This window comes from Gekko japonicus, unplaced genomic scaffold (genome assembly GCF_001447785.1).
Source record: "Gekko japonicus isolate JY-2015 unplaced genomic scaffold, Gekko_japonicus_V1.1 scaffold2127, whole genome shotgun sequence".
Classification (NCBI taxonomy): Eukaryota; Metazoa; Chordata; class Lepidosauria; order Squamata; family Gekkonidae; genus Gekko; species Gekko japonicus.
Genome location: NW_015165310.1, coordinates 190,715 through 215,530, shown reverse-complemented (window position 1 = coordinate 215,530; position 24,816 = coordinate 190,715). Strand labels below are relative to the sequence as shown.

Sequence of the window (24,816 nt, the reverse complement as noted above, 5' to 3'; positions counted from 1 at the left end):
TAAGAAAGGGTGTGACGATGCGCTGGGTTTCCCTGACCTGTCGTCAACAAGGATGGGGAAATCCCAGAAGCATCAACAATGCGCAGAAACACACAGCCCAGCTTTGAGCCCTCAATGGATGGGGCAAAGGAGAGGAAGGGACAGCAAGAGGACAAACCAATCTAGGTTTAGTGCTCAAATGAAGCACCCCTCCGATTTTAACTTATCGAAAGTTTGGGGACCACTGGTGCAGCAGATTCAAACATTATCTGTGCAGAGACAAGGCACAACCTTGCTTGTTCAAAGACAGAAAACAGGCCTGTGCACCTGTACACAACAATGGTGGACTTGGTCAACAGCACCTGCATGATCACGAAGACACTTGTGCAACAACCTTCTACAAGGATTCCAGCCTATCACTCAAATGGTCACTCACAAGCGTATTTGTGCGTGGTTCTCTGACGCCCATGCCCTTCAAACACATATGGATGGGGCAAAGGAGAGGAAGGGACAGCAAGAGGGCAAACCAATCTAGGTTTAGTGCTCAAATGAAGCACCCCTCCGATTTTAACTTATCGAAAGTTTGGGGACCACTGGTGCAGCAGATTCAAACATTATCTGTGCAGAGACAAGGCACAATCTTGCTTGTTCAAAGACAGAAAACAGGCCTGTGCAGCTGTACACAACAATGGTGGACTTGGTCAACAGCACCTGCATGATCACGAAGACACTTGTGCAACAACCTTCTACAAGGATTCAAGCCTATCACTCAAATGGTCACTCGCAAGCATATTTGTGCGTGATTCTCTGACGCCCATGCCCTTCAAACACAGCCAGTAGATTTACCAGCCTGCACATATTTTCAGCTGGAGAGGCGCCCACACTGTGCTGCAAGTTTGATGTGGTGAAAAGTGGGAGGGAGAGGAGCGGTATAATTTGTACCTCTGCAATCAGGAATGGAGTGTTATGGGATGATTCACCGAGCCACCAAGCCAATGCCATTCCCCCTTCTCCCACACAGCTGGGATGAGCCTTTGAGTCATGAATTCCAGCATGAGACTCTGGTTTAATCTGTAAACATCGCCTATGAAGGTCCGAAAGGCACCAGTCACTTTTGAACACTTGAATCCACGGGTGTCTCTGAATTCATCAGCCTGCTGGTGGCATGAGCTCGGAATTCACCATTTGTGAATTCAGCACGATGCCACCCGCGTACTTGAACTGTGATTGGCTAGCTGTGCGTCACATGGGCTCCGGCCAAACAGGCAAAGTCGCTTTGGTGAAGACACAGCAGATGATTCAAAGACAAAGCTAACTTTAAAAAGTTCAAATGAAAATTCAAGTGTGCGTTCCGTCCTTGGATTTGATTTGCAAATTTGGAATGCAAAAGTTATCTGAAGCTGCATCCTTTGCACAGAAATTCTTTCAGTAGAACTACCCATTCTGAGCTATCATGTGATACAGTACTCCAGAATGCAGATGGAACATTGCATGGTCGAAGGTTCCCCTCCTGATATCCTTGACCCCAAGACAATTCCCTGCTGGTAGGAACCAAGCACATTTGAGAGGCCAAGCAAGAACCCTCCTCTCTGACTTGCTAGATTTACACAGCTGAGTACATTTTTGACATTCAGACATTTAATTTCCCTGTCATGGATGGCCATACGATGATGCCTTAAAACACCCACGATGCCCTGCCTACTCTGGTTTTTGAGGGCTTAAATGTTTCTACTACACATGACAGCATTGCTCAGCATTCCTGAAAAATACAGACTGTGGAGTTTTCGGAGGTCACGCTTTCCCTGTCTGAAGGAGCTAATCCTGCCTGCCGAAATTGTTTATTATGCCAACATTCTAGCATGTTGCTCTGCAGAGCTTTGTGGAAAGTTTCATGAACTTTAAGCTTAAATGGGGGGGGGGGGAATCAACTTTTCAGGAGAGCGAGAGAGCCTGAAATTATGCCAAAGAGACTCCTATATATTTTTTAATTTAGTCTTCTTCCTTAATTTCTAATCTGCTACCCATTCCTTTATAATAAAAAAAAACACAAAAAGGATGCAGTGCTTCGGATCCTCTTTTTATTCTGCAGACAAATAATCCTTATAACGGATTCTCCCCCTTTTCTGGTGGACTAAAGGCTGGCAACCGAGGCAACTGGGTAGTTTGGTGGCTTCCCAGACCCTGGCCTGTCCAGCCTCCTCGAAAGAGATGCCTGTGACACCCCTCCTCCCCTGCACTCTTGAAGTGGTACAGTTCAAGAAGGAGCAATACTTTTGGATCACATGATATTTCTGTACAGGTAGTTCATTTCATGTAGCTTTTAAATGTTTTTAAAAAACGGCTGCATAAATGCTTCTGAAGTTGTAAAGCGAGAATGCTTCTGATTGTGGAAACAGAAGCCTACCTCTTCCTCCACTGGTTTCAAGCCCCGTGCAATTCTGGCAAGAAGCAAACGGGGCAGGGAGAGGTTGATAAACAGTGGGGCAGATCAAGCAGAACTAGAAATCTGTCCCAAAAGGCCAGCTGACTTCACCCCCTGCCTGAAGGCAGAATCAGCCACAGACTGAGCTCTGCACAGCCAAAGTCTCCCAGACCCACCTAGGTCAAAGTCAGGGAGGGGCTCAGTGGAAGAGCTTCTGCCTATTATGCAGCAAGTCCCAGGTTCAATCCCTGGCATCTCCAGTTAAAGGGATCAGGTAGTAAGAAACATGAGAGTCCTCTGCCTGAGACCCTGGAAAGCCGCTGCCAATCTGAGGAGACAACGCTGACCTTGATGGACCAAGGGACCGATCAGGCAGCTTCATGTAGAGAGCAACAACCCCATAGAAGGTGCCTGGGGAGCAATCGTTCCCAAGGAGTCCTCCAAGCCACTCTGGACCCATGGTGCAGGGGACGATCAAAGACACTACATCCATATGAAAAAGTCACCGGGTTTCTTCCTTCCCATACAAATAAGCCAAGCTTTTGCAAACGCTTCACCAGCCCATGAAAATGCATGCAGGCTCCCTTTTTTACCCTTTTTCTTTACAGCATCTCACCTACACACTCAATGATATGCACAGGCACTCCTTACTACCGCATACAGGTCCCTGATAACACCTGTACACCTACACCTACACGCACACAGGCGCATATGCTTTTATGAAATACACACACACACACACAAATGAATGAATCCTGGGCCTGTCAACCTGCATTTTTTAAAAAGTTGGCTAAACAGACTTTTGGCTTTGGCTCAATTAATCAACTGTATTTAAAGCAACTGGAGGGATACCAAAAATGAAAAGACAGGCGCCCCTTTGAAAACACCGAAAAGAAACGCCTCGTTTCTACCAAGTCCAAGATGGCTTGCAGTTTAATAAACAGAGCCAGCCGCTCACTGTTAGGAAAAAGGCCAGCTCTTCTTGTTCTTTCCCCCCTTTCATACAAAGAGTTTCTTACTACAGTTACTCACCAAAGCCAAAACACATTCCAAAATGAACACATCTCATCTGTACTGTGTGGCTGGAGTTGCCAGCTCTGGGTGGGAAATACCTGGAGATTTTGGGGGTGGAGCCTGGGCAGGGTGGGATTTGGGGAGGGGAGGGACCTCAGCCGGGTACAATGCCAGAGAGTCCACACTCCAAAGCAGCCATTTTCTCCAGGGGAGCTGATCTTGCTCGTCTGGAAATAAGTTGTGATAGCAGGAGGTCTCCAGGGGCCACCTGGAGGTTGGCAACTCTAACTGTGGAAGATCCCGATTTCAAAGACAAATGGAAGTTGTTTTCGGCGACGTCAGCCATTTTGTGGTGTTTATCTTTGTTTTTTTATTGCTGTCAGGAAACGCCAAGTGGTCACACCCCTGAAACTCAAAACAGCCGCTAGCTCTGGAAGCAAACAGAAAATTAAACCTCTCCCACCGGAAGGAGGGCATCTGGGGTATCTATACGGATGCGCTGTGGTCCACCCTTCCATCTCAGCCCTACCAATTAATCTGAGGGGGATACATGTTCAAGCCACAATTAAAGCTCTAGTTGTGTAACTATTGATTCAACGGACTAATTAAAACTCAGCCACTGCCACACACCGATATCCCTGATTACATGCCGACGTATGCGCTCTTGCAAACACACATACCGTTAACATAACCAACATACAGCGAGTTGGATCCAGCCGGCTTTGTCGCCCCATCGGCCCTAATTCCCCTCCTTACCGCAGCCGCCATCCCGCATGGCTTTTGTACATGGAGCTCCCATGATTCCCAACGTCATCAAGCCAAGCCAAAAAGTGAATGCCTCCGGAACACGTCTGAAGCCTACAGCTGAACTAAAATCCCCGTTGGCTGCAAAATGTGTGCGATTTAAAGAATTATGTTGTCCTCCCTTACCCCTATGAAATTGTTAGTCCCTTGTGTGAAACCGTGTAACTGTAAATCGCTCAGAGCCAGCAGCTCTGCCGGATTGAGCGATCAATACATCGAAAGGTATTATTATTATTATAGCCTTTCCAGATGTTACAGGGGGCGCCCTTCTCCAATGGCAAAACCAGCTGGATCCAACCCAGAATCTAGCACACACACTGGCTCGCCACCCAGTTGCATATGCCAACACACTCCTCCTAAACCGCACGCATTGGTGTGATGTCTGCTAAAGCTCAGTCTCTCACACAGCACTTTCACGCTCTCGGCGACTTCCATTAACCCTAAACCATGCCTCGTTTCTACTTAAGATTTCACTGTCGAGCACAATTTCAGTCCCAAGAAATGCACGTTTCTTCCCATTCTCTTTATGCAGCAAATTCCTTGTGATTTCATTTCACACATGTGCAACTGCGGTCCTTATGCGCCTCCCCCCCCCGTTCATGTGTCCCATCCTGTCTGCACTGTATTTCTGTACTGTTCAAACAGCAGAGTTTTGTGCAGCAAGGAATTTCTAACCAACGCCACCCCTCCCCAAAGCCTGATGGTCCTTCCATTCCGGAGCGTTCGGCAAGGGGCACAATGGGTTAATAGACCACTTTCCACACCCCCAGTCTGGACTGTCCATCTTCAGTAACTATTCAAGTTGATGATCTGTGGTTCAGCCCAAGTGGGACACCCTTTGGCTGCTCACGGGAGTTCGACGTTCCGCACAGGAGGTTATGATCCTGAGGCATATGCTGTTGTAGTTGATAATAACAACCCCACAGAAGCAGCAGGGTTCATTTATGCACAAAAGAGGTACAGCCACAGCAAGCCATTTCTTCACATTGCTGGGAACCCCTATGAGATACCCCAAACAGCATCAGGACGGGGACAGATGGAGTACGAAAGCGACAGTGTCCTTTGGGCCGATGTCCATCTTCCTCAATACGTGGGAAGTTCGGCGGCCACTGGAAAGGGGATGTCTATCTGATGGAGCAGGTTTCCAGTTCGTTTTCCTGAACCGGCCATTCCTCTCCCACAAAGTGCAGGCCTCTTCTCTTGCTCTTTGACCACCGGACAAAAGTTTTTCCAACCCTGATTTCTTTTTTTAAAAAAAATCCCACAACTTTGAACTCCCGCATCCCCCTCCCTTGAACGTCCGTCCCCTCGTCAGCCAAAATAGGGATTCTCATTCTGGAAGTTGTAATCTGGACAGACCTTCTGAACCAGCTTGTAGTCAATGCTGAAGAAGGAGATGAAAATGCAGATGACTTTGAAAGGCTTGGCGCAGAGCCAGGCGGCGTGGCTCTGCGTATGCTCGGTAAAGCAGATCTTGGAGGGGTCGTAGAGGCAAGGCTTGTTCTTCCGTGCCCGGTTAGTCTTCTCGTACTCCACGTGGCAGTTGAAGGTCTTGGATTCCTTGGGCTCGGCTAAGGTAGACTGCTGGGGCTGGAAGTGCTGGGTTTGGATAGGGGGGACCAAGACATCGAATTCCACCACCTTGGTGGGCGGCACGATGCTCACCGAGACATTGCCCAGACTGGAGGAGTTGTGCCGGAAGTAGACACTGAAGGTGCCGTTAATGTGATCCACGATCTTGCCTGTCACCAGCAAGCTAAATTTGAGGGTCTTGATGTTGAAATAGAAGTCCCCCCAGCCAAAGATCTTCTTGGTACGCCCGGCTTTCAACGAGGGCTTCCTCTTGGCTCGCTGGTTGAAGTGGTCCATTGCTGTCTGGTTCTTACTCCAGTCCCATGGATTCAGGGCGCCACCATATGGGTCTAGCTTGGCTTTGGAAGGCTCGCCGGGATATATCCGAGCGGGGCTGAGCGGGTGAGGTTTCAGAGCGGTGCTGTACGGCCCGGGCTTCAAGACGCTGGAGGGACCCATCTCCAGGTAGTTCAGGGTCTTGGTCATATGGCCTTCCACACGTGCAACCTATTGAAGAAGTAGAAACGAGGAGAAGAAGTTAGACCTGGCATGCTCCATGATCCTGTATTATCTACACGCTGCAAAGCCTTCCTCAACCCTACCTTGCATACATATGCTCACCTTCAGGGCTCCTAAAAGATTATAAGGTATGTCTGTGAGATGCTTTGTCTCTGTGGATACAGCAGCAGGAGGTCATTTTCCCTAGTTTGTCTAGTCCTATCTTCAGACTACACAAACGGAAGCGTCGTAACTCTATATTCAGACCCCCAAATTCTGCAAGGAGGAGCAGCCAAATTCCACAGCCTGATGGGACTATTAAGCCAAGGCATATCTGCATACAGACAGCCTTACTTATTTTAGGGTACATGAGAGATTTTGCCTTAACTCGGCATAACTGGAAGAGGGCTGTTCCAATTTTTGTGGCAATGACTGGGGAAACACAGAGTTGGGATCCACAGAATACTGAGATACAGTGTCCATGACCCAGGTTCAAATCCCCACACTACCATGAAAATTCACTGGGTGATTTTGGGACGGTTACTCTCTTGCTGTCTACCCTACCTCACAGGCTTGATGTTGAGAGGATAAAATAGAGGAAGAAAGAATGATGTCGTAAGTTACTTTGGGTCCCTATTGGGGAGGAAAAGGGAGCATTAGTATCTAAATAAATGGAACTCGGGACACTGGTATGCAATGCTCCCTGTAAGCTGTGGAGTCTTGTGAGCAGAAATTCTACTTTGTGAGCCACTGGCATTAAAGTTGTGAGTGAGCAATTTGGCTACTGCATAAATTAGTTTGCTCTGGAGCCATCCTTCCTGAGCTGAGACAAAAATGTGTGAGCTGGAAGCTAAACTACTGTGGGCTAGCTCACATTAATTCAGCTTACAGGGAGCACTGCTGGTGTGCACACAAAAGTCCACAGAATTTAATGGGTTTTTGGGTCCCCCCTCCCCCATCAAGTCACAGCTGACTTATGACAACCCCATGGGACTTCCAGGGCAAGAGACATTCAGAAGTGGTTTGCCATTGCCTGCCTCTATTTCACAACCCTTTGTACTCCTGGGTGGTTCTCCTATCCAGAGACTAGACAGAGCTGACCCTGCTTAGCTTCTGAGCTCTGATGAGGTCAGGATAACCCGGGCCACACAGGTATAAACACATCTTATTCTGTGCTGGAATGTGACTGAGGACCAAACTACTTGTTTGGCTTTTTTAAAGAGTCAGGACAAGGTTCCTTGGACCTAACTCAGGTACCCGGCAGCCACACAGCAGCTGCTGGTCATGAGCCAGTGTTCCCTCTAAGCTGAGTTAGTGTGAGTTAGCTCACAATTTTTTAGCCTCCGGTTCACATGTTTTTGTCTTAGCTCAGGAAAGATGTCTCCAGAGCAAGCTAATTTATGCAGTAGCCAAACCGCTCGCTCACAACTTTAATGCCAGTAGCTCACAAAGTAGAATTTTTGCTCACAAGACTCCACAGCTTAGAGGGAACATTGGTCATGGCTATTAAAAAAACAAAGGGGAGTCCATTTGGGCTTGGAGCACTGCTTGGCTCCTGCCCCACCCCCCCGGCTTTTTTCCTGCACTGGAACAGAGCTGGGGGAGAGTGAGATCTGCATTTCTGTGGCTCCAAGTGGAGTATTCTACGCGCTTGGAGCAGCAAAAAACGAGGAAATTACTCTCCCGCCCCCAAGCGTGTTTGGGGCCCAGGCAAGCTGTGCTTTATTCTTTAATAGCCAGACCCAATGCTTAAACAAGTGGATGTCAAGCTTGGTTCTGACAGCTATACAGAAGAAGCAAAAGAACAGGAATTGGGAAGAAATGATCCAGGAGATTCCTCTGCACAGCCTTTGGCATGCTACATCTGCCCCGAGCCTTCAGAGAAAGGCAGGATACCGATATTTTAATAAATGAATATTATTTGTTCTGAAGAAGAAGGCAAAAATAAAAACAAATCTAGAAGGGAAACTTAACTAGGTGATCATGTGATCACGGTGATTTACAACCTGCTGCAGTCACTACTACAAGAACCTACCCCCCCCCCCCCCCGATTCTAGATATTATATAGTCATGTCCCATGAATTTCTTGAGGACAAGAAACCCACACAACCTTCTAAAGAGGAATGGTCAATCAGATGGATGGATGGATGGATGGATAGATAGATGGATGGATGAATGGATGGATTAGATAGATGGATGGATGGATGGATGGATGGATGGATGGATGGATGGATGGATGGATAGATGAATGAATGGATGGATGGAACTAAATCTCCCCCCCGAGTGTCTTTAGGATTGCAATGATTTTCCAGGATTCTGTGGCAACTCCCCTGGTTTGCAAGAGAAGCTCTGCTCTGCATTCTGAGAACAAAACTGAACAGGGGTGGAGAAAGCGAACTTAAGATAGCCGAACAGAATGTAGAAGGAGCACAGCAGAGGAAGGCAGGAAGGCAGCCTCAAATTTATGGCACTAATTCTCAAAGGAAATTACAAAACGAATGCTACACCCAATAATGCTTAGCGTCTGTATCACTCGCATTATCATATATATTATCTTAATAATTGTTACAACAATCCACAGGGAGGGGTCGTGGCTCAGTGGCTGAGCATTTGCTTGACACGCGGAAGGTCCCAGGTTCAATCCCTGGCATCTCCAGTTAAAAAGATCAGGTAGGAGGTGATACGAAAGACCTCTGCCTGAAACCCTGGGCAGCCACTACCAGTCTGAGTAGACAACACTGACCTCGATGGACCAAGGGTCTGATTCAGTATAAGGCAGCTTCATGTTTTCATGTGTGTCCTGTACAATGTTCCCTCTAAGCTGTGGGGTCTTGTGAGCAAAAATTCTACTCTGTGAGCTCCTGGCATTAAAGTCGTGAGCGAGCGATTTGGCTGCTGCATGAATTAGTCTGCTCTGGAGTCCTCCTTCCTGAACCAAGACAAAAATGTGTGAGCAAGAGGCTAAAAAACTGTGAGCTAGCTCACACTAACTCAGCTTAGAGGGAACCCTGGTCATGTTATGTCAACATTACGATCTCCCTATTTTTCATAATGGAAGATGGGGCAGAAGCTGACCCTGAGCCCCCCACATCAGTTCACAGCTGGGTTCATGTGTGGACTGGGGACTTCTCAGCTGCCAATTTTTGGGCTCTTTGCTACACCAGCTAAGCTGAAAAGAGAGACAGAGGAGGGGGTCATATAGAGGGTTGCCAGTATTTAAGCTCTGTCACTGGCATTCAGATTTGGGGGGCATCAAGCTCCCCCCACACTTGAGGGTGTCTTTTAAGATGCACACCTGCTTGTGGTAACTGCAGCACATATAAACGGGAGATGTGCGGTAATAATCTGGAACTCACAGTTCAGCTACATTTTACATTTACTGCGTAATTTGCTCCCATTTTATTTTAAAATGTGTATATGTGTGGGACAGGGGCCATGGTGGCTCCGAGGTTAAGACGCTGAGCTGCAGACTGGAAGGTCTATAGTTCGGCATTTCGAGACCCGAGTGCTGCATGACGGAGTGAGCTCCCGTCTCTGGCCCCAGCTCCTGCCAACCTAGCAGTTCGAAAGCAAGACATTGCAAGTAGATGAATAGGTACTGCTTCAGTGGGAAGATAACAGCGTTCCATGCACCTCAGCGTTTAGTCCTGCCGGCCACATGACCATGGAAACGTCTTTGGACAGTGCTGGCTCTTTGGCTTAGAAACGGAGATGAGCACCGCCCCCTAGAGTCCAATTTTACTAGCTTTCGAGCAAGGGAAACGTTTACCTTTTTATGTGTGGAACGGTCCATCTCTTCAGAGTCACAGGATCGTGACTACAGATGGTATGATACCTGGTGGCATGTGGAAGTACAGCCATCAGTACTACTACGAACAAGGGGCTGAGAATTTGTGGGGTGGCATCTCATTTTCCCCCCTGTATCCCTCTTCCCCACACCATTTCTTCTTTTCCTTCCCCTGGCAGCCCTCACAGCCTATCTCCTTTCCCTGCTTCCTTCTCTCCCTCCCACTCATCAACTGACCTATCATTATCTGCCTGCCTTTCTCTTTCCCTCTTTTCCTCCCTCTGGCAGACTCTTCCCTTATCTTCCCACGCACCCAGCTAACGTTCCCCCCCAGTTTCCCCCCTCACTTGCTTCCTTATCCTCTCCCCTTTACCTGCTTCCTTCCCTCACTTCCATCTTTTACCTTTTTTGGCCTCCTCCAATCACCAGTCTTTGTCTGACGAACAAAGCCTCGGAATGCTGGGCAATAGTGTTGTGGTTGCCTAGCAACCCCCAAAACTGGCTACTGAGATCTCAGTGAGCATTCATTTCTTAAAGGTACAGTTGTTGCTTTTATTGTGGTAGAGGTTTATAATCCTCTAACCTTTTTGTTTGTTTTTTGTTTTCAGATTTTTCTGCAAACTTGGGTCTTTCCTCAAGTTTGTGGAAAATTGCTCCCATCTGACCCTGGCCCCACTGTGAGGAGTTTTTGTTCCATACCCTTGGGTCTGGTTCAGAAAGAGATATAAAATGAGTTAACATGACATCACAGGGCTCTGTCCCATGACACCACCAGAACCTGACCCTCATCATGTATGTATGCTGCCCTCAAGCCCGCCAGCTATTGGGATCAGACACGTGGTAGAGCACTTCTAGTTGTTATAAACCATTGGATACTGTTGAACAAAATGAACTAGGCCTGATTGTTTTGACATAACAACATCAGCCTCCTCTATTGGCTTACAGTCCACTGGCTGTTTCAGCTACTCTGTCCCACCTACCTTCTTCCAGAACTCTCTGCCATGTTTGCTTGCTTCCCAACTCACCATTATTCACGAATTCCACCATCAGCTCCTCCTAGCCTAGGAAAGCTTTCTTGCCAACACAGCAGTTGGGTGACAGGCTTTGATGGATGAATGGCATTCTTATTGCCATTGCCAGAGCTGTCTGATTTGCAGGCGTGTGGCCTATTCATCAACAATGAGCCTTGACTGGCACATGCTACACCAAAGGGACCAGATCCATGCAAATGAGAGGCCTAGAAACGTTTCCAGGGTGACCTCTGGAGCGGAATAGGCAAATCTAAATTTTGGCCTGTGAGGTATTCCAACAACTACAGAAGGAACCGAACGTCAACATCCCATCCCTCTGTTCACCGAAGGGACAACGGACTTCCAACAGAAAATGCATATGAACACAGGACAAAGCTCTCCTGGGTTCCTTGGACAAAGGGAAAGTTATAAACCAGTTTGAGACTGCAGCACAGCTGCCTGTCCTGAGAATCTTCACAGTGGTAAAGAACTGGGCAGCACATGAGTTTTTACTGGGCCCGAAAGTAAGGGAAAGACAAAATCAAATTTGAAATATGACACATGTCACTAGCAAAAACAGCTGATTAGGTTAATCCCTGGGACCAACCTCCTAATCCAGCCTAATATTCCGAGAGGCATGTCAAGATGCTGTTTGCATGAACTAAAGTGTAGATTTGAAGAGGAATGATGCTTTACTCTGGCTAAGTGTGAGCCAGGAATTCCCTAGTTCAAATCCTACCCCAGCCACAAACACAGCAGGTATGTCTCAGGACCAGGGCTCCCCCACACTTGCAACAGGGGTGTAATAAGTAGGGTTGCCAGCCTCCAGATGGGGCCTGGAAATCTCCTGGAATTACAAGCGATATCCAGACTGCAGAGATTAGTTCCTCTGGAGAAAAATGGCTGCTTTGGAGGGTGGGCTCTGCAGCATTATACCCCACTGAAGTCTCTCTCCACCACTAACCCTGCCAATTCTCCCAGACTTTCCCAAACCAGACTTGGCAATCCTAGTGATGGGGCTGACTTTCATTATGGAGTTGTTGTAAAGACGACTCAGAGAGGTATGTGCCAGTTTCCTTTGACAAAATATGGGAGGCTTTTGATTGACTCTCCTGTCATTTTTTTAAGGTTAAAAAGGCAGCTGCAGGGCCTCCTGAGTTTGTTTCATCACAGCGCAGGGTTGTGTTGTTGTTTTGTTTGTTTTCAGCCTTTTCCTCTTGTGCCATTTGCTCACTAGAAATCACCCTCAGTCCAAGCTGCTGTTATCCCCGGTAGAGAAAAAAAGATGAGTGGAAAAGGATAGCTCTAGAAATCACTGGAATCTCTATGTTAAGAACATCCCAGTTTTACCCTACACTTTCTGGAAATTCCTAGAGATTTTGTCGCTCTAGGAATTGCTGGGAACGCAGGCGTATACCGACTTAGATCCCAATCCTTTTTTTTTTTAGAAAAAAAGGGAGCAGGTGAAAGGATTCTCCACGTGGCTGCTGTTTAAACTTACAAAATAAGTTAGGAGATGTCATCCCCCGTGTTTCTAGGGTTGCAGAAAAGGGCAACTACAATGATAAGGACACTTTCCCTATGAAGAAAGGTTAAGGCGCTTGGGGATCTTTAGATTGGAGAAACAATGGCTGAGGGGTGACATGATAAGAAGAAGAGAAGAGGAGATTGGATTTATACCCCGCCCTTCACTTGGAGTCTCAGAGCGGCTTACAAACTCCTTTCCCTTCCCCACCCCACAACAGACACCCTGTGAGGTAGGTGGGGCTGAGAGAACTCTGACAGAAACTGCTCTTTTTCAAGGACAGCTGTGCCAGAGCTTGTGACTGACCCAAGGTCACATCAGCAGGTGCAAGTGTAGAAGTGGGGAATCAAACCCGTTTCTCCCAGATGCATGGGATAGAGCAGGTAGAGAAAGAAGTACTTTTCACCCTTTCTCACAAGACAAGAACTCGTGGGCACTCAATGAAATTGCTGAGCAGTCAGGTTAGAAGGTAGAACAGATGAAAGGAAGTACTTCTTCACCCAAACAGTGATTAACACATGGATTAACACTGCTGGCTAGTGGCTATAAATAAGAAGGAACTCTTGGTCTCTGTGGCAAGTGATGCTCTGGTGCTGGGGGGAGGGGCAACCCCCTCACCTCTTTTAATAGTATTGGATTACTTATAGTTTTTTTTTTAAATACAACTCCTGAACATCGGCCACTGATGGACCCCTGCTCTGCTCCAGCCTCCATATGTTTGTCAAATTCCATCTGGAAGCTGTTCATGCCAGCCACCACCACCACCTCCTCCTGTGGCAGTGAATTCCATGTGTTAATCAATGTTTGGGTGAAGAAGTACTTCCCTGTGAGTTTGGAGCCTCAACGGCCCATAGGATATAATGGGGCCGAAATTGACATTTGGATGCCCCAAAAGCCGAAATTGGCCGAAATTGACATGCGGGAGTCTTTCTGCAGGCCGAAATTGATTCTGCCCTGCCCGATTTGGGCACATCCAAATCGGGCGAATGTTTTTTTTTTTTTTGGCAAGAAGAAGAAGGAGGAGGGGGAGGAGGAGGAGGAGGAGGAGGAGGAGATTGGATTTACCTAAATTCTCCCCTAGTGGGCAAATACTCACTCCCTACAGCTATTTCAGGTTAGGAATGGTGCAGAGGGAAAAGGCTGGAAAGCAAAGAACCCCCAAAATACACCTAATTAAAATGGTTGTAGATTTTGCCATGTGTGAATCAGCCCTCATCCCTGCCCTCCTTTGTATTAGAACTGGAGGCCTTTATGCTGACTCTTGGCCTCAGTCTTCACTTTGAAGAAGAAGGAGAGAGTGGATTTATACCCCAACCTTCACTCAGCGTCTCAGAGCACCTTACAAACTCCTTTCCCTTCCCCTCCCCACAGCAGACACCCCGTGAGGTAGGTGGGGCAGAGAGAGCTCTTTTGAGAGCTGCTTTTTCAAGAACAGCTCTGACAGAACTATGGCTTGCCCAAAGTGATCCAGCAGCTGTGTGTGGCGGAGTGGGGAATCAAACCTGGTTCTCCCAGATCAGAGCCCGCGCACTTAACCACTACACCGAACTGGCTCTCTTGATCTGACAGAGCTACACTTGATGGGACGCCCAACCTCTCTCGGGATACTCATGACAGCAGGGAAAATGGTGCCTCTATGAAGATTTGAATTTGTCCCCGCTCTTTGACTTACAAAAAGGAGCTGCGGTGGCTCAAGTGGTTAAGACGCTGAACTGCAGGCTGTGGAAGGTCGGTAGTTCAGCAGTTCGAGACCCGGGTGCCGCATGACGGAGTGAGCTCCCGTCTCTAGTTCCAGCTCCTGCCAACCTAGCAGTTCGAAAGCAAGAAACTGCAAGTAGATAAATAGGGACCACTTCGGTGGGAAGGTAACAGCATTCTGTGCGCCTTGGTGTTTAGTCATGCCGGCCACATGACCACGGAAACGTCTTCGGACAACGCTGGCTCTTTGGCTTTGAAACGGAGATGAGCACCGCAACCCTAGAGTCAGACTCGACTGGCTTTCGAGCAAGGGAACCTTTACCTTTACCTTAACTTCTGCTGGTTCTTGCTCTCCCCTTCCCTGCGCTGGATCAAACAGCTCATCAGCACCTCGTGCTTCGTGGCAGGGAGGGAACGTGTACGCTGTCATCAGCTTTTCTTTTGAGCAAGTTGATAACAAGAGGCAAGGAGCCCACTCACGAGGGGGGAAAAAGGCCTCTGGCAGAGCTCTGTGAAGCCTTGATGAATGCCACAGGAAGGCCCCTCCTTTCTCCCTCCCCTGCCTCGACTGAACAGAATGGCTCTACTCCTCAAGATATTTGCCCGGAGGCCCTGGAGTATCGCTCGGAGGAATTGAACTTGTGGCTCACAGATCTTTGCCCCACATCCCTCAGCACAAAGCCAAAGGGGGAAAGGGGGGGGGAAAGAGACAGAAAAAGCAAGAAAGGGGGAGAGGAGAGTGGAAGTAATAAAACAGCGCCGTCGTGCGCGTCTGTCTTAAGCCACCCCCTCGCTACTGATGCTTCTTGACTGATTGGTTCCGGCCCAAATCCCCCAAGGCGGCAAAACCACACGCGCAGCAGGTGGAGAGGAGCCGCAGACGCAGTGTGCAGTTCACAGGTACAAGGAGCGCACAGGGATGCTCATTAAAAGGGAGACGGGAGCGGCAAAAGGTGATGACTGAAACTGCGGGGAGATTTGCCGGCGGAGGCCGAGGCAGCTTGGAGAGGCGAAGGGGCCAAGCCTAGCCCTGGAGTAAAGACGGTCAGAGCCAGCCTATTAGCAAAGCTGCCTCTCGCCACTTAAATGGCAATTCTATTCTCCTCCGAGCCGGCAAGATGCTCGGAGAGGTCATCTAGCTCCACCACCGGCCTTTCACCAGAGACAGGCCTGCTTATTAAGAGTGCAGCCAGGCAGAGATCAAAAGGCTACCTGCCCCGGAGGGTAGGGCTCGTCACCTGCCAGCACACGCACCCCCCTCCAGATTGACCTAGATACACTGGAACCACAAAAAAAGCACATCCCAAAAATGTTTGTGAAGAGCGAACTATTCTGCCATTTGGGGGCAAAGGGGAAATCCAACTCGGCTCTCACTTAAAAGCCTGTGAACTTTCTGACTTCTCCCCCTTCCGTTTACTTTCATCCTCCTCCAATTCATTTACTCATTCGTTCATTTATTATTCATTTACTTTATTTATATCCTGCCGTTTCCCCCCAATGGGGACCCAAAGCAGCTTACATCATTCTCCTCTTCTCTGTTTTATCCTCACAACAGTCCTGTGAAGTAGAAGAAGAAGAGATTGGATTTATACCCCGCCCGTCACTACCCAAAGGAGTCTCAAAGCGGCTTACAATCTCTTTCTCTTCCCCCCCCCACAACAGACACTCTCTGAGGTAGGTGGGGGCTGAGAGAGCTCTGAGAGAACTGCCCTTGAGAGAACAGCTCTGAAAGAATGTGTGACTGACCCGAGGTCACACCAGCAGCTGCATGTGGAGGAGTGGGGAATCAAACCCAGTTCTCCCAGGTTAGAGTCCGCGCTCTTAACCTGGCTCTCCAGGCTAGACTGAGAGAATGTGATGGCAGTGGGGAATCAAACCTGGAACTCCCAGATCCTAATACAATACTTTAACCACTACATCATACAACAACCATCCTGTGGTGTAGGATGGGCTGTTGTAGAGCCCCGAGTTCATTTCCCCTCTAATCTCTTGGGAAGTAATCCAACACATATGCTCTGTTGTTATGCTATGATGGCAAAATAATGCTTTATCATGATGAATTTGATGAATGCTTTATTACCATGTATTTGCGGTAATAGCGTTTAAGGAACGGGTTGAGTGCATCACGTACAATGACCATACTTAAAGTAGTTGTGGGGGAGGATGTTTAACTTGCCTTTCAAAGGTAAGTGACTCACACCCACCTAGGAGACCTGCCATGTGTTCCCTGAGCTCTGTAGTTCTATGCGGGGAGAGGCCAGGCTGTAGCTGCACAGTGTTTAAATAAGTGCTGTGCAAATTCTGTGTGTACTTTTAATGTGGTCCGTGTGGGTGACTAGAAATAATGTTTGATGACAACACACAGCAGCAAGTTGTGGACCCTTGCCTATCACTGCCACCTCCCTTGTTTCCATCTTACCACTTCTGCAGTGTGGTGGTTTGAGCCCAACTAAACGGGATGGAAAACCTGTGGCCACAAGTTTGCTGTTGCCATTCTACAATGATTCTACAGTGCGGGCCTGCAGCGCAGAGCTGTTTCCCATCCTGCACTTTTTCAAGTGCCAAACCAGCGACAGGGTGTGTGTTTTGGCTGTTTTGGCAATTGAAAAGGAGTGTGTGTGTGTGTGTGGGGGGGCAGAGTTCCATGCCACAGGCATTTAAAAAATCACTGTAAAATGGTGAACCCATGACCTGGATGGCCCAGTCTTGCCCAATCTCATCAGCTCTTGGAAGCTAAGCAGGGTCGGCCCTGGTCAGAACGGGGATGGGAGACCACTAAGGCAGTCCAGACCAATGTTCCCTCTAAGCTGTGGAGCCCTGTGAGCAACAATTCCACTTTGTGAGCTACTGGCATTAAAGTTGTGAGCGAGCGATTTGGCTGTTGCATAAATGAGTTTGCTCTGGAGCCCTCCTCCCTGAGCGAAGACAAAAACGTGTGAGCCGGAGACTAAAAAACTGAGAGCTGGCTCACACGAACTCAGCTTAGAGGGAACACCGGTCCAGACTTCCTACACGGAAGCAGGCAATGGCGATCCATGTCTCTTCATCTCACGTGCCCTGAAAACCCTGCAGGTTCTGCATGAGTCATCTGTGACTTGAGGGCACTCTCCACCACCTAAATGGTGATGGTGAACTCATGAATACCATGACCTCACTGTGATGTCTAGTAAGGCTCAGGGTTAAGACTATGATTTGGAACCCCCCAGATTCAGCCAAAACTCATCCATGGGCCTTGCCGACGGACAATGGGTCACTCACTCTCTCTCGGCCTAATCTACCTCATAGGGTTGTTGTTGTGATAATATAGAGGAGAGAACAATGTTGTCAGCTGTTCTGGAAGTCGCGCTTCCTTTCGATCACCTCCAGCAAGACCTACGGATGGTGGCACTATTCACTGCACTGCTGACAGATCAAGTTGAGGGCGTAGTAGTGGTTAGCGGCCAGTTGGTGTTCGTGGATTATCACCAATCAATCAGTCAAAATGTCTACACTCTCCCCTATTTTTCCCACTCTTTCTCATTCAACACCTCTCGCCACAACTGCCCAATCCTGCCAAGCATGGGGCAGGGTTGGGTTTAGACAAACAGATGGCAGTGAAGCAAGCTCTACAGAATACAGTGGGACTTTCTTCTGAGTAAACATGTATAGTATTAATTTATTTTTAGGGCATTTTTAGCCCACCTTTCTCCAGTCTTAGTCCAGTCACGGACTCAACAACTGTACTCTAAATGTCGTGGAGCTCTTAAAACAACAAAAATCTTCTCTGGATATGGTGCTAGCTACTTCGGCAATTGATGCCTACCCCACCCTATGGGGTAGAGCAGGGGTCCCCAACCTTTTTGAGCCTGCATTTGGAATTCTGAATGACATGGTGGGCGCAGCAACAAAATGGCTGCCACAAAATGGCTGCCACAGGAGGCGGAGCCATCCATAATAAGATTGCCACAGTTTAACTTCAGGAACACAGGGCCGATCTTTGTGCTGAGGTGGTAGCTGTTGCCAAAGCATCACTTTAAAAAATCTGCACAGCCAATCAAATCTCCAAGTGTTAACCAGAAACCTTGCTGGGCAAAAGCCCTGCCCAGCCCCTGCCCCCTTCCTAAAAACACTTGGTGGGCACCAGAAAAAGTGTCAGCGGGCACCACAGCGCCTCTGCTCGGGCCGTTTGATATCGTCGTTTCTGCCGTGCATTGAAACCTTACGTTTTGTCTACCTTCCTTGCTTTTGAACCTCCACCAAAAGCAGCAATCATACATTGTAGATTTCAAGATCAGAGGCTTAAAGGAGTGGGGGGGTGGGGGAGACCTCATTTGGTTCTCTGGGTGTGTTCACAATGAGCTTTTAGTCCCAAAGAATTTGTGCATATCAAATCCTACACGAGAACTGGAAGCAGTCTGAGAAGATACAGCCCTAGTTAAGAGCGCTCCGCTCCCTCCCACTCGAGGCTTCTACACATGGAACCGAGTAGAGAAGACTCCCCAATACCAATTAATTAGTTCAGGCAGCTGCAGCAGAGATCCACGGGTACAACATCCCTTTTGTCTCAGCACGCTAAAGGAGGATGAGCTTCAGATCTGTCTGTTCTGAAAGGAACTCATCTGTGAACACGCAGTCCTTATTGGAGATATTAGACTAAAGGCCTTGCTCACATGTACATGTCTCTACACTTGATTTCTGGGCACAGTGTGTGATCGGCAGCTGAATGTATGAACTGATGCCATTAATAGGCCTCTGGCCTGCAGGGCCGGGTCACAGATTGATGGCAGAACACACACTGGCAGTACGTGCAGCAGGGCCCGAAAGTAAGGGAAAGACAAAATCTGAGGGCACCTTTGGAATTCTGACACAGTAGGGGGGGGGAGCAGCCACAAAATGGCTTCCACAGGAGGCGGAGCCAGACACAAAATGGCTGCAGTGCCTTACCTTCAACCATACCATGAGGATCTTTGTGCTGTAGTGGCAGACACTGCGGAGGCAACGTTTTAAAAAATCTGCACAGGAAATCAAATCTCCGGTGGCCAATCAGAAGTCTTGCTGGGCAAAAGTCTCACCTGGCCCGGCTCACTTTCTAAAAGCACTTGGTGGGTGCTAGGGAAGTTGTTAGTGGGCGCCATGGCACCCACGGGCACCGGGCTCGAGACTACTGATGTATCGTGTGCTTTCTGAACCTATACTTCTCACCTCTGCTTCTCTAAGCCAAGGTAACGAATTGGCCAAGTGCATCAAAATGTGCTGCTGGCTTTGCATGGTTCAGCAGGAACTAACCCATTGTATGTAATATTCGTACACATACCTACTAGCCAAGGCATGGCCCCAGAGAGGATCAAAAAATCCACACACCAAGGCCAGACGAGAGTATGATTCAGTGTTCTGTGAAACCAGGAAAACTCCAATATAACAAACCGGATTTTTCTGCAAACCTGGGGATTTCCCCAGGGTTTGCCGAACATCGACTTATACTTGTGACTGGCTTTGTTGTGTGAAATCTATCTATTGGGGAAAACAACACCTCCCAAAACCAACAAGCGTATGCAGACATTGGCCCTGACCTGGATAGCCCGGGCAAGCCTGATCTCATCAGATCTCGGAAGCTACGCAGGGTCGACTGTGGTTAGTACTTGGATGAGAGACCTCCTGGGAATACCAGTAGTCGGGAGGCGGGGGCAGGCTTTATTCAGCCACCACTCTGAAAATCCTCCAGGCCCCCAGTAGGGGTCAGTCAACAGAGGTCAATGTGACTTCCAGGGACACACACAACACCCCCCAAAGACATTGTGCAAAAAATAAATAAAGGAACTTGGGTGCCATTTTGGCTTGTTATAGCAACACGTTGAGGCAGCGGTACTGCCCATGATCACTATAAGGAAAAGGAGGTGTGACAATAAGGAGTGGATAGATGTGGAGACAGGAGGGAAAAGGGGGGAATGAAGCCTGCAGCAGTGGAAGGATGGAGGGGGGCAACAGAGCCAGTGGGGAGAGAGAAGTTAGCAGGGTGTGTGTGTGTGTGGGATTTCCCCTTTCCTGTGAGCCCTTGCAGGCCCTCACTTGTTTTATATGTTGGTGGGAGAACATGCCATGAATACAGAGGATGACTCCTTTCTTCAGCAGTTGTTCTAATTTTTGTAAACCCATGCTCTATTATTATTATTATATATTTTAGGCTTTCAGAGGCAGTCCTGCATTGTGCCAGACTGAACAAGTTTACAGCACCAAATATTTGCTGCCCTTAAATATATCCCACAGTCAAGACGTCTCTAAATACAGAGCCGATTCACCACTAGGCAGGCTAGGACAGATACGCAAACAGAGAGCTCAGCGGCAGTGAGAAAGTAATTATTAAACCAACAGAAAGGCTGAATCAGCAGCCCGGTTGTAGGCAAGACTCTCTAACTCCACCAATGCCACACACTGTCCTGAGGGGATAACAATACCGCCCGGACTCCATGGCTGTTGTGTGGGTCACTGAGACAGTAATACGTGAAGGGTTCTGAAAGATTAGTATAGGCTAACGTCTATGTAAAGCGTTACTGCTATAGTAACTCACTGTGGGGCATAATATTGGACGAACAAACCAGATGTTATTTGGCAGCTAATAAACTATCAAAATTCCCAGCCAGAAGAGGAACAAAATGACTCCCTCATGGAGAGGAATGAGGTCATGAGAGTTCGGCATTGGATGTCTCTTTACTGGGCAAGATGGAACCAGGCCCATAGCTACCGTGGGGCTCCTGGGCCCCAGCCCCCTAGTGGTTTTTATGGGTCTCCCTCCCAGAGTCTTGGATCCCCCTCCCCCCGATGGCCTGTCAGTGGTGAGGACGAGGGTGGGCGGCACAAACAGCAGCAGTGACACGAGAAGCAGCAGAGGTGACAAGGCTGGGGTGAGAGATGCCCACATGGTGGCTAATGGGAACCCCCGCATTCAGAGGCAGTAAACCTCTGAATACCAATGCTAGGAGGCAACATCAGAGGAAACCCTTGGCCTACGGACCCTGTTTGTTGGCCCTCCAGGGCAACTGGTTGGCTATGCGTGAAGCAGGATGCTGGACTGGATGGACCACAGGTTTGATTCAGGACAACTCTTATGTTATGGGAAGGATATATAATGTCTAACGGCATCTGATTAGTTGCGTTTACTGCTGGTTTATTGTTTTTAAATTTCAATCTCTGTGTGCGCGCGCGTGTGTGTATTTATTGAATTGTATTTATAAACTTTTGTAAACCACCCTGACACCCAATGGAGGGAGGGCAGTATAGAAATCAAATTACTCCTCCTCCTCAGTAAGCTGCGCTTACTCAGCCTGACGTCCATCACAGGACTGCTCTGAGGATGAAATAGGATGACTGCATATATTTTAGTTCCATGGAAGAAACATGGAAATATAATAGTTTCAGAGGGCGGCCATGTTGGTCTGCAGTAGACCGGTTAGATTCAAGTCCAGTAGCGACTTAAAGGTAAAGGTAAAGGTTCCCTTGCTCGAAAGCCAGTCGAATCCGACTCTAGGGTTGCGGTGCTCATCTCCGTTTCAAAGCCGAAGAGCCAGCGCTGTCCGAAGACGTTTCCGTGGTCATGTGGCCGGCATGACTAAACACCAAGGCGCACGGAGCGCTGTTACCTTCCCACCAAAGTGGTACCTATTTATCTACTTGCAATTTCTTGCTTTCGAACTGCTAGGTTGGCAGGAGCTGGAACTAGAGACGGGAGCTCACTCCGTCATGCGGCACCTGGGTCTCGAACTGCTGAACTACCGACCTTCCACAGCCTGCAGTTCAGCGTCTTAACCACTTGAGCCAACCGCAGCTCCTAGTAGCGACTTTAGAGACCAACAAAAGTTTCAGGGGTATCAGCTTTCCCACGAACACATGAAGCTGCCTTCTACAGAATCAGACCCTTGGTCCACCAAAGACAGTATTGCCTTCTCAGACTGGCAGCGGCTCTCCAGGGTCTCAGACTGAAGTCTCTCACATCACCTCCTACCCAACCCTTTTAACTGGAGATGCTGAGGATTGAACCTGGGACCTTCTGCACGACAAGCCGAGGGTCTGCGGGTGAGCAACAGCCCCTCCACACTTAGAGGGGACAAAGTCAAAGCCCCCTCTGTCAGACATGATAGATGGATTTGTCTCAGAATTTTAAATGACTGCAAGCTGGATGCCCTAGTTTGGAGAGCTGGATAGTATAGCTCTAGGTAGGCTTGCCAAGTCCCCCCGGGGGGTGGGGAAACCCCCGCCCCAGAGGCCCGTTCTCCGCCGCCGGCAGATTGGGCCCAAGGGGGAACTCCACCCCGATGTGCACGTCGCCTGGAAGTGACACGGGCACTCTGGGCACAGGGGCACGGTCATCTGAGGGAAAACTCTATGGTTTTCCCTCGGATGGTCGTGGCCCCGCCCCCAGCGTGCCCGCGTCACTTCCGGGCGACATGGATGCGGCGCGCGCGCTCCAGCCGCCAGCCGGGAGTCCCCCGCTGCGGCTGAATTCACACTTGGCAACCCTAGCTCTGGGTAGCCCAGGCTAGCCCAGATCTTGGAAACTAAGCAGGGTTGGCCCTGGCTAGTATTTGGATGGGTGACCTCCAAGGAATACCAAGGGCGTGATGCAGAGGCAGGCAGTGGCAAACCACCTCTGAGACATCTCTTACCTTAAAATTAAGTCTAGTTTGTCACCTAGTGGTGCATAATACTAAAAGAGCTACAACTTCTGGCTGCCAGACAATCTTAGGATCTCCTGGCTATACTACACACAATGTCATACGACAATTATTACCTCTGGAGAAGAAAGGGTTTGGAAAGAGAGGTGGACAAGTTCCCTTCCCCTGAGAACAGGAATATTTTTAAATATTATATCTCACTTTTCTACCCAACGGAGACCCAAAGTGGCTTACATCAGAGAGAGTGACAGGCCCAAGATCACCCAGCGAGCTACCAGAGCATACTGGGGAATTGAACCCAGTTCCCCCAGATCCTAGTCCAACACTTTAACCACTACACCGCACAGCAAACCATGGGCATGGAATTCCGACAACCCAACCTCCAGGCACGGCTACATTTCTATATTGAGAAGCTACCCTGATCACCCTGCCCGCTAATTCCAGGCACGATGAGGTAGGCTTGCACAAGGGTGGAGGTAAAACACTTTGCATATGCTCAGAGGCAGCCCTTTCTTTATAACAACATCACAAGAACACCGAAAACAAGTTCTCAGCTGAAAATGAGTTCTGTGTCACTCCCAGCTGAAAGATCCTTGTCCTCCACAGCCAGCAGAAAAGCCTGTTCCCCCAATAGCTTTTTCACGAAACACCACGTGGAAACAAGGCACAGTGGTTAGTTAACACCTGCTCAGGGAAACGCAGAGGCCTATTAAAATGCAGGCAGGAGGGCACTAGGCACAGCATAGAGGGGAAGTTGGGAAGGCCCCTAATTGTATTTATTATATGAAGTTTCTGCTTTGCCACTTGAATCACGAGCCCGCCCCCCCACTGGGTGGCACGCAGTGTCTGGATGGAACAGGAGCCTCCCTGGGGGATAATTGCATAGCAGGCATGGCCACTGAGGCACATGGGGCAGGTGTGAAGTTGTAACGCCATGCTTTGTTACAGGACTTGGTCCCCAGCGCAAGAAAGGGGGAAAGAGAGAGCACCCTTCTCCAGGAGAGGTCTCTTTGAGCAGAATTGCAAATTCTCAGGCGGGGGGAAAGGGCGGTGGGGTCCTGTCTGTCTCTCCGCTGGGGAAGGGAAGGGATTGGAATCAAAGCTGAAATCCCCCCCTAGAGAACAAGCAAGCTGCTACCGGCAGCCGCAAGCGTGTTGACCTTGTGCGGCATCCTTCGTCAGAGGCTGACAAAGCGTTTGGAGAACACTAATTAAACTTCACGCTCTCTCAGGAGGGTGGCTGGTATGAACCCGCCATGGCAGAGGAAGAAAAAGAAGGCATGAAGCTTCAGGAAGATGCCCTTTGCCAACAGAAGGGGCAAAGGCCGAGGAGTTCTAGCTCCTGACCGCCCACTCGCTACGCCAAGGGTCCCCAACCCTTTTGAGACTGCGGGCACCTTTGGATTCTGACACAGTGTGGTGGCTGCTGTAGAAGGCGAAGCCAGCCACACAATGGCTGCCACCACGTACCTTCAGCCGCATAGTGAAGAGCCTCGTGCTGCGGTGGCAGCTGCCGCCAAAGCAACGTTTTAAAAAATCTACACAGCCAATCCAATCTCCAGTGGACACTCAGAGGCTTTGCTGGGCAAAAGGACCACCTGGCCTGGCTGACTTTCTAGGGAACGGTTGGTAAACACCTCACTGGGCACCCCTGCGCTATGCTGTTAAACGTTCTCTTTTCACACACAGGCAACAGAGCAAGGGGATGCTAACTTATTATTATTGTTGTCGTTATTTGTATTGGTTAAGTGCGTGGACTCTAATCTGGAAGAACTGGGTTTGATTCCCCACTCCTCCACTTGCACCTGGCTGGATGACCTTGGGCAAGCCGTAGTTCTGATAAGAGCTGTCCTTGAAAAAGA

At 48.9% G+C, this 24,816-nt stretch overlaps 1 protein-coding gene across 1 annotated transcript in view; it reads right to left on the bottom strand.

Moving 5' to 3' along the window:
- Window positions 1–5,530: 5,530 nt before the first annotated feature.
- The window catches only part of LOC107109771 (neurexophilin-2-like), a 35,884-nt gene continuing 16,598 nt past the window's right edge, over window positions 5,531–24,816 (bottom strand). The window contains exon 2 of the mRNA XM_015410471.1: window positions 5,531–6,298. Within this exon, the coding sequence (XP_015265957.1) occupies window positions 5,531–6,298 (768 nt within the window). The remainder of the gene's footprint in view (window positions 6,299–24,816) is intronic.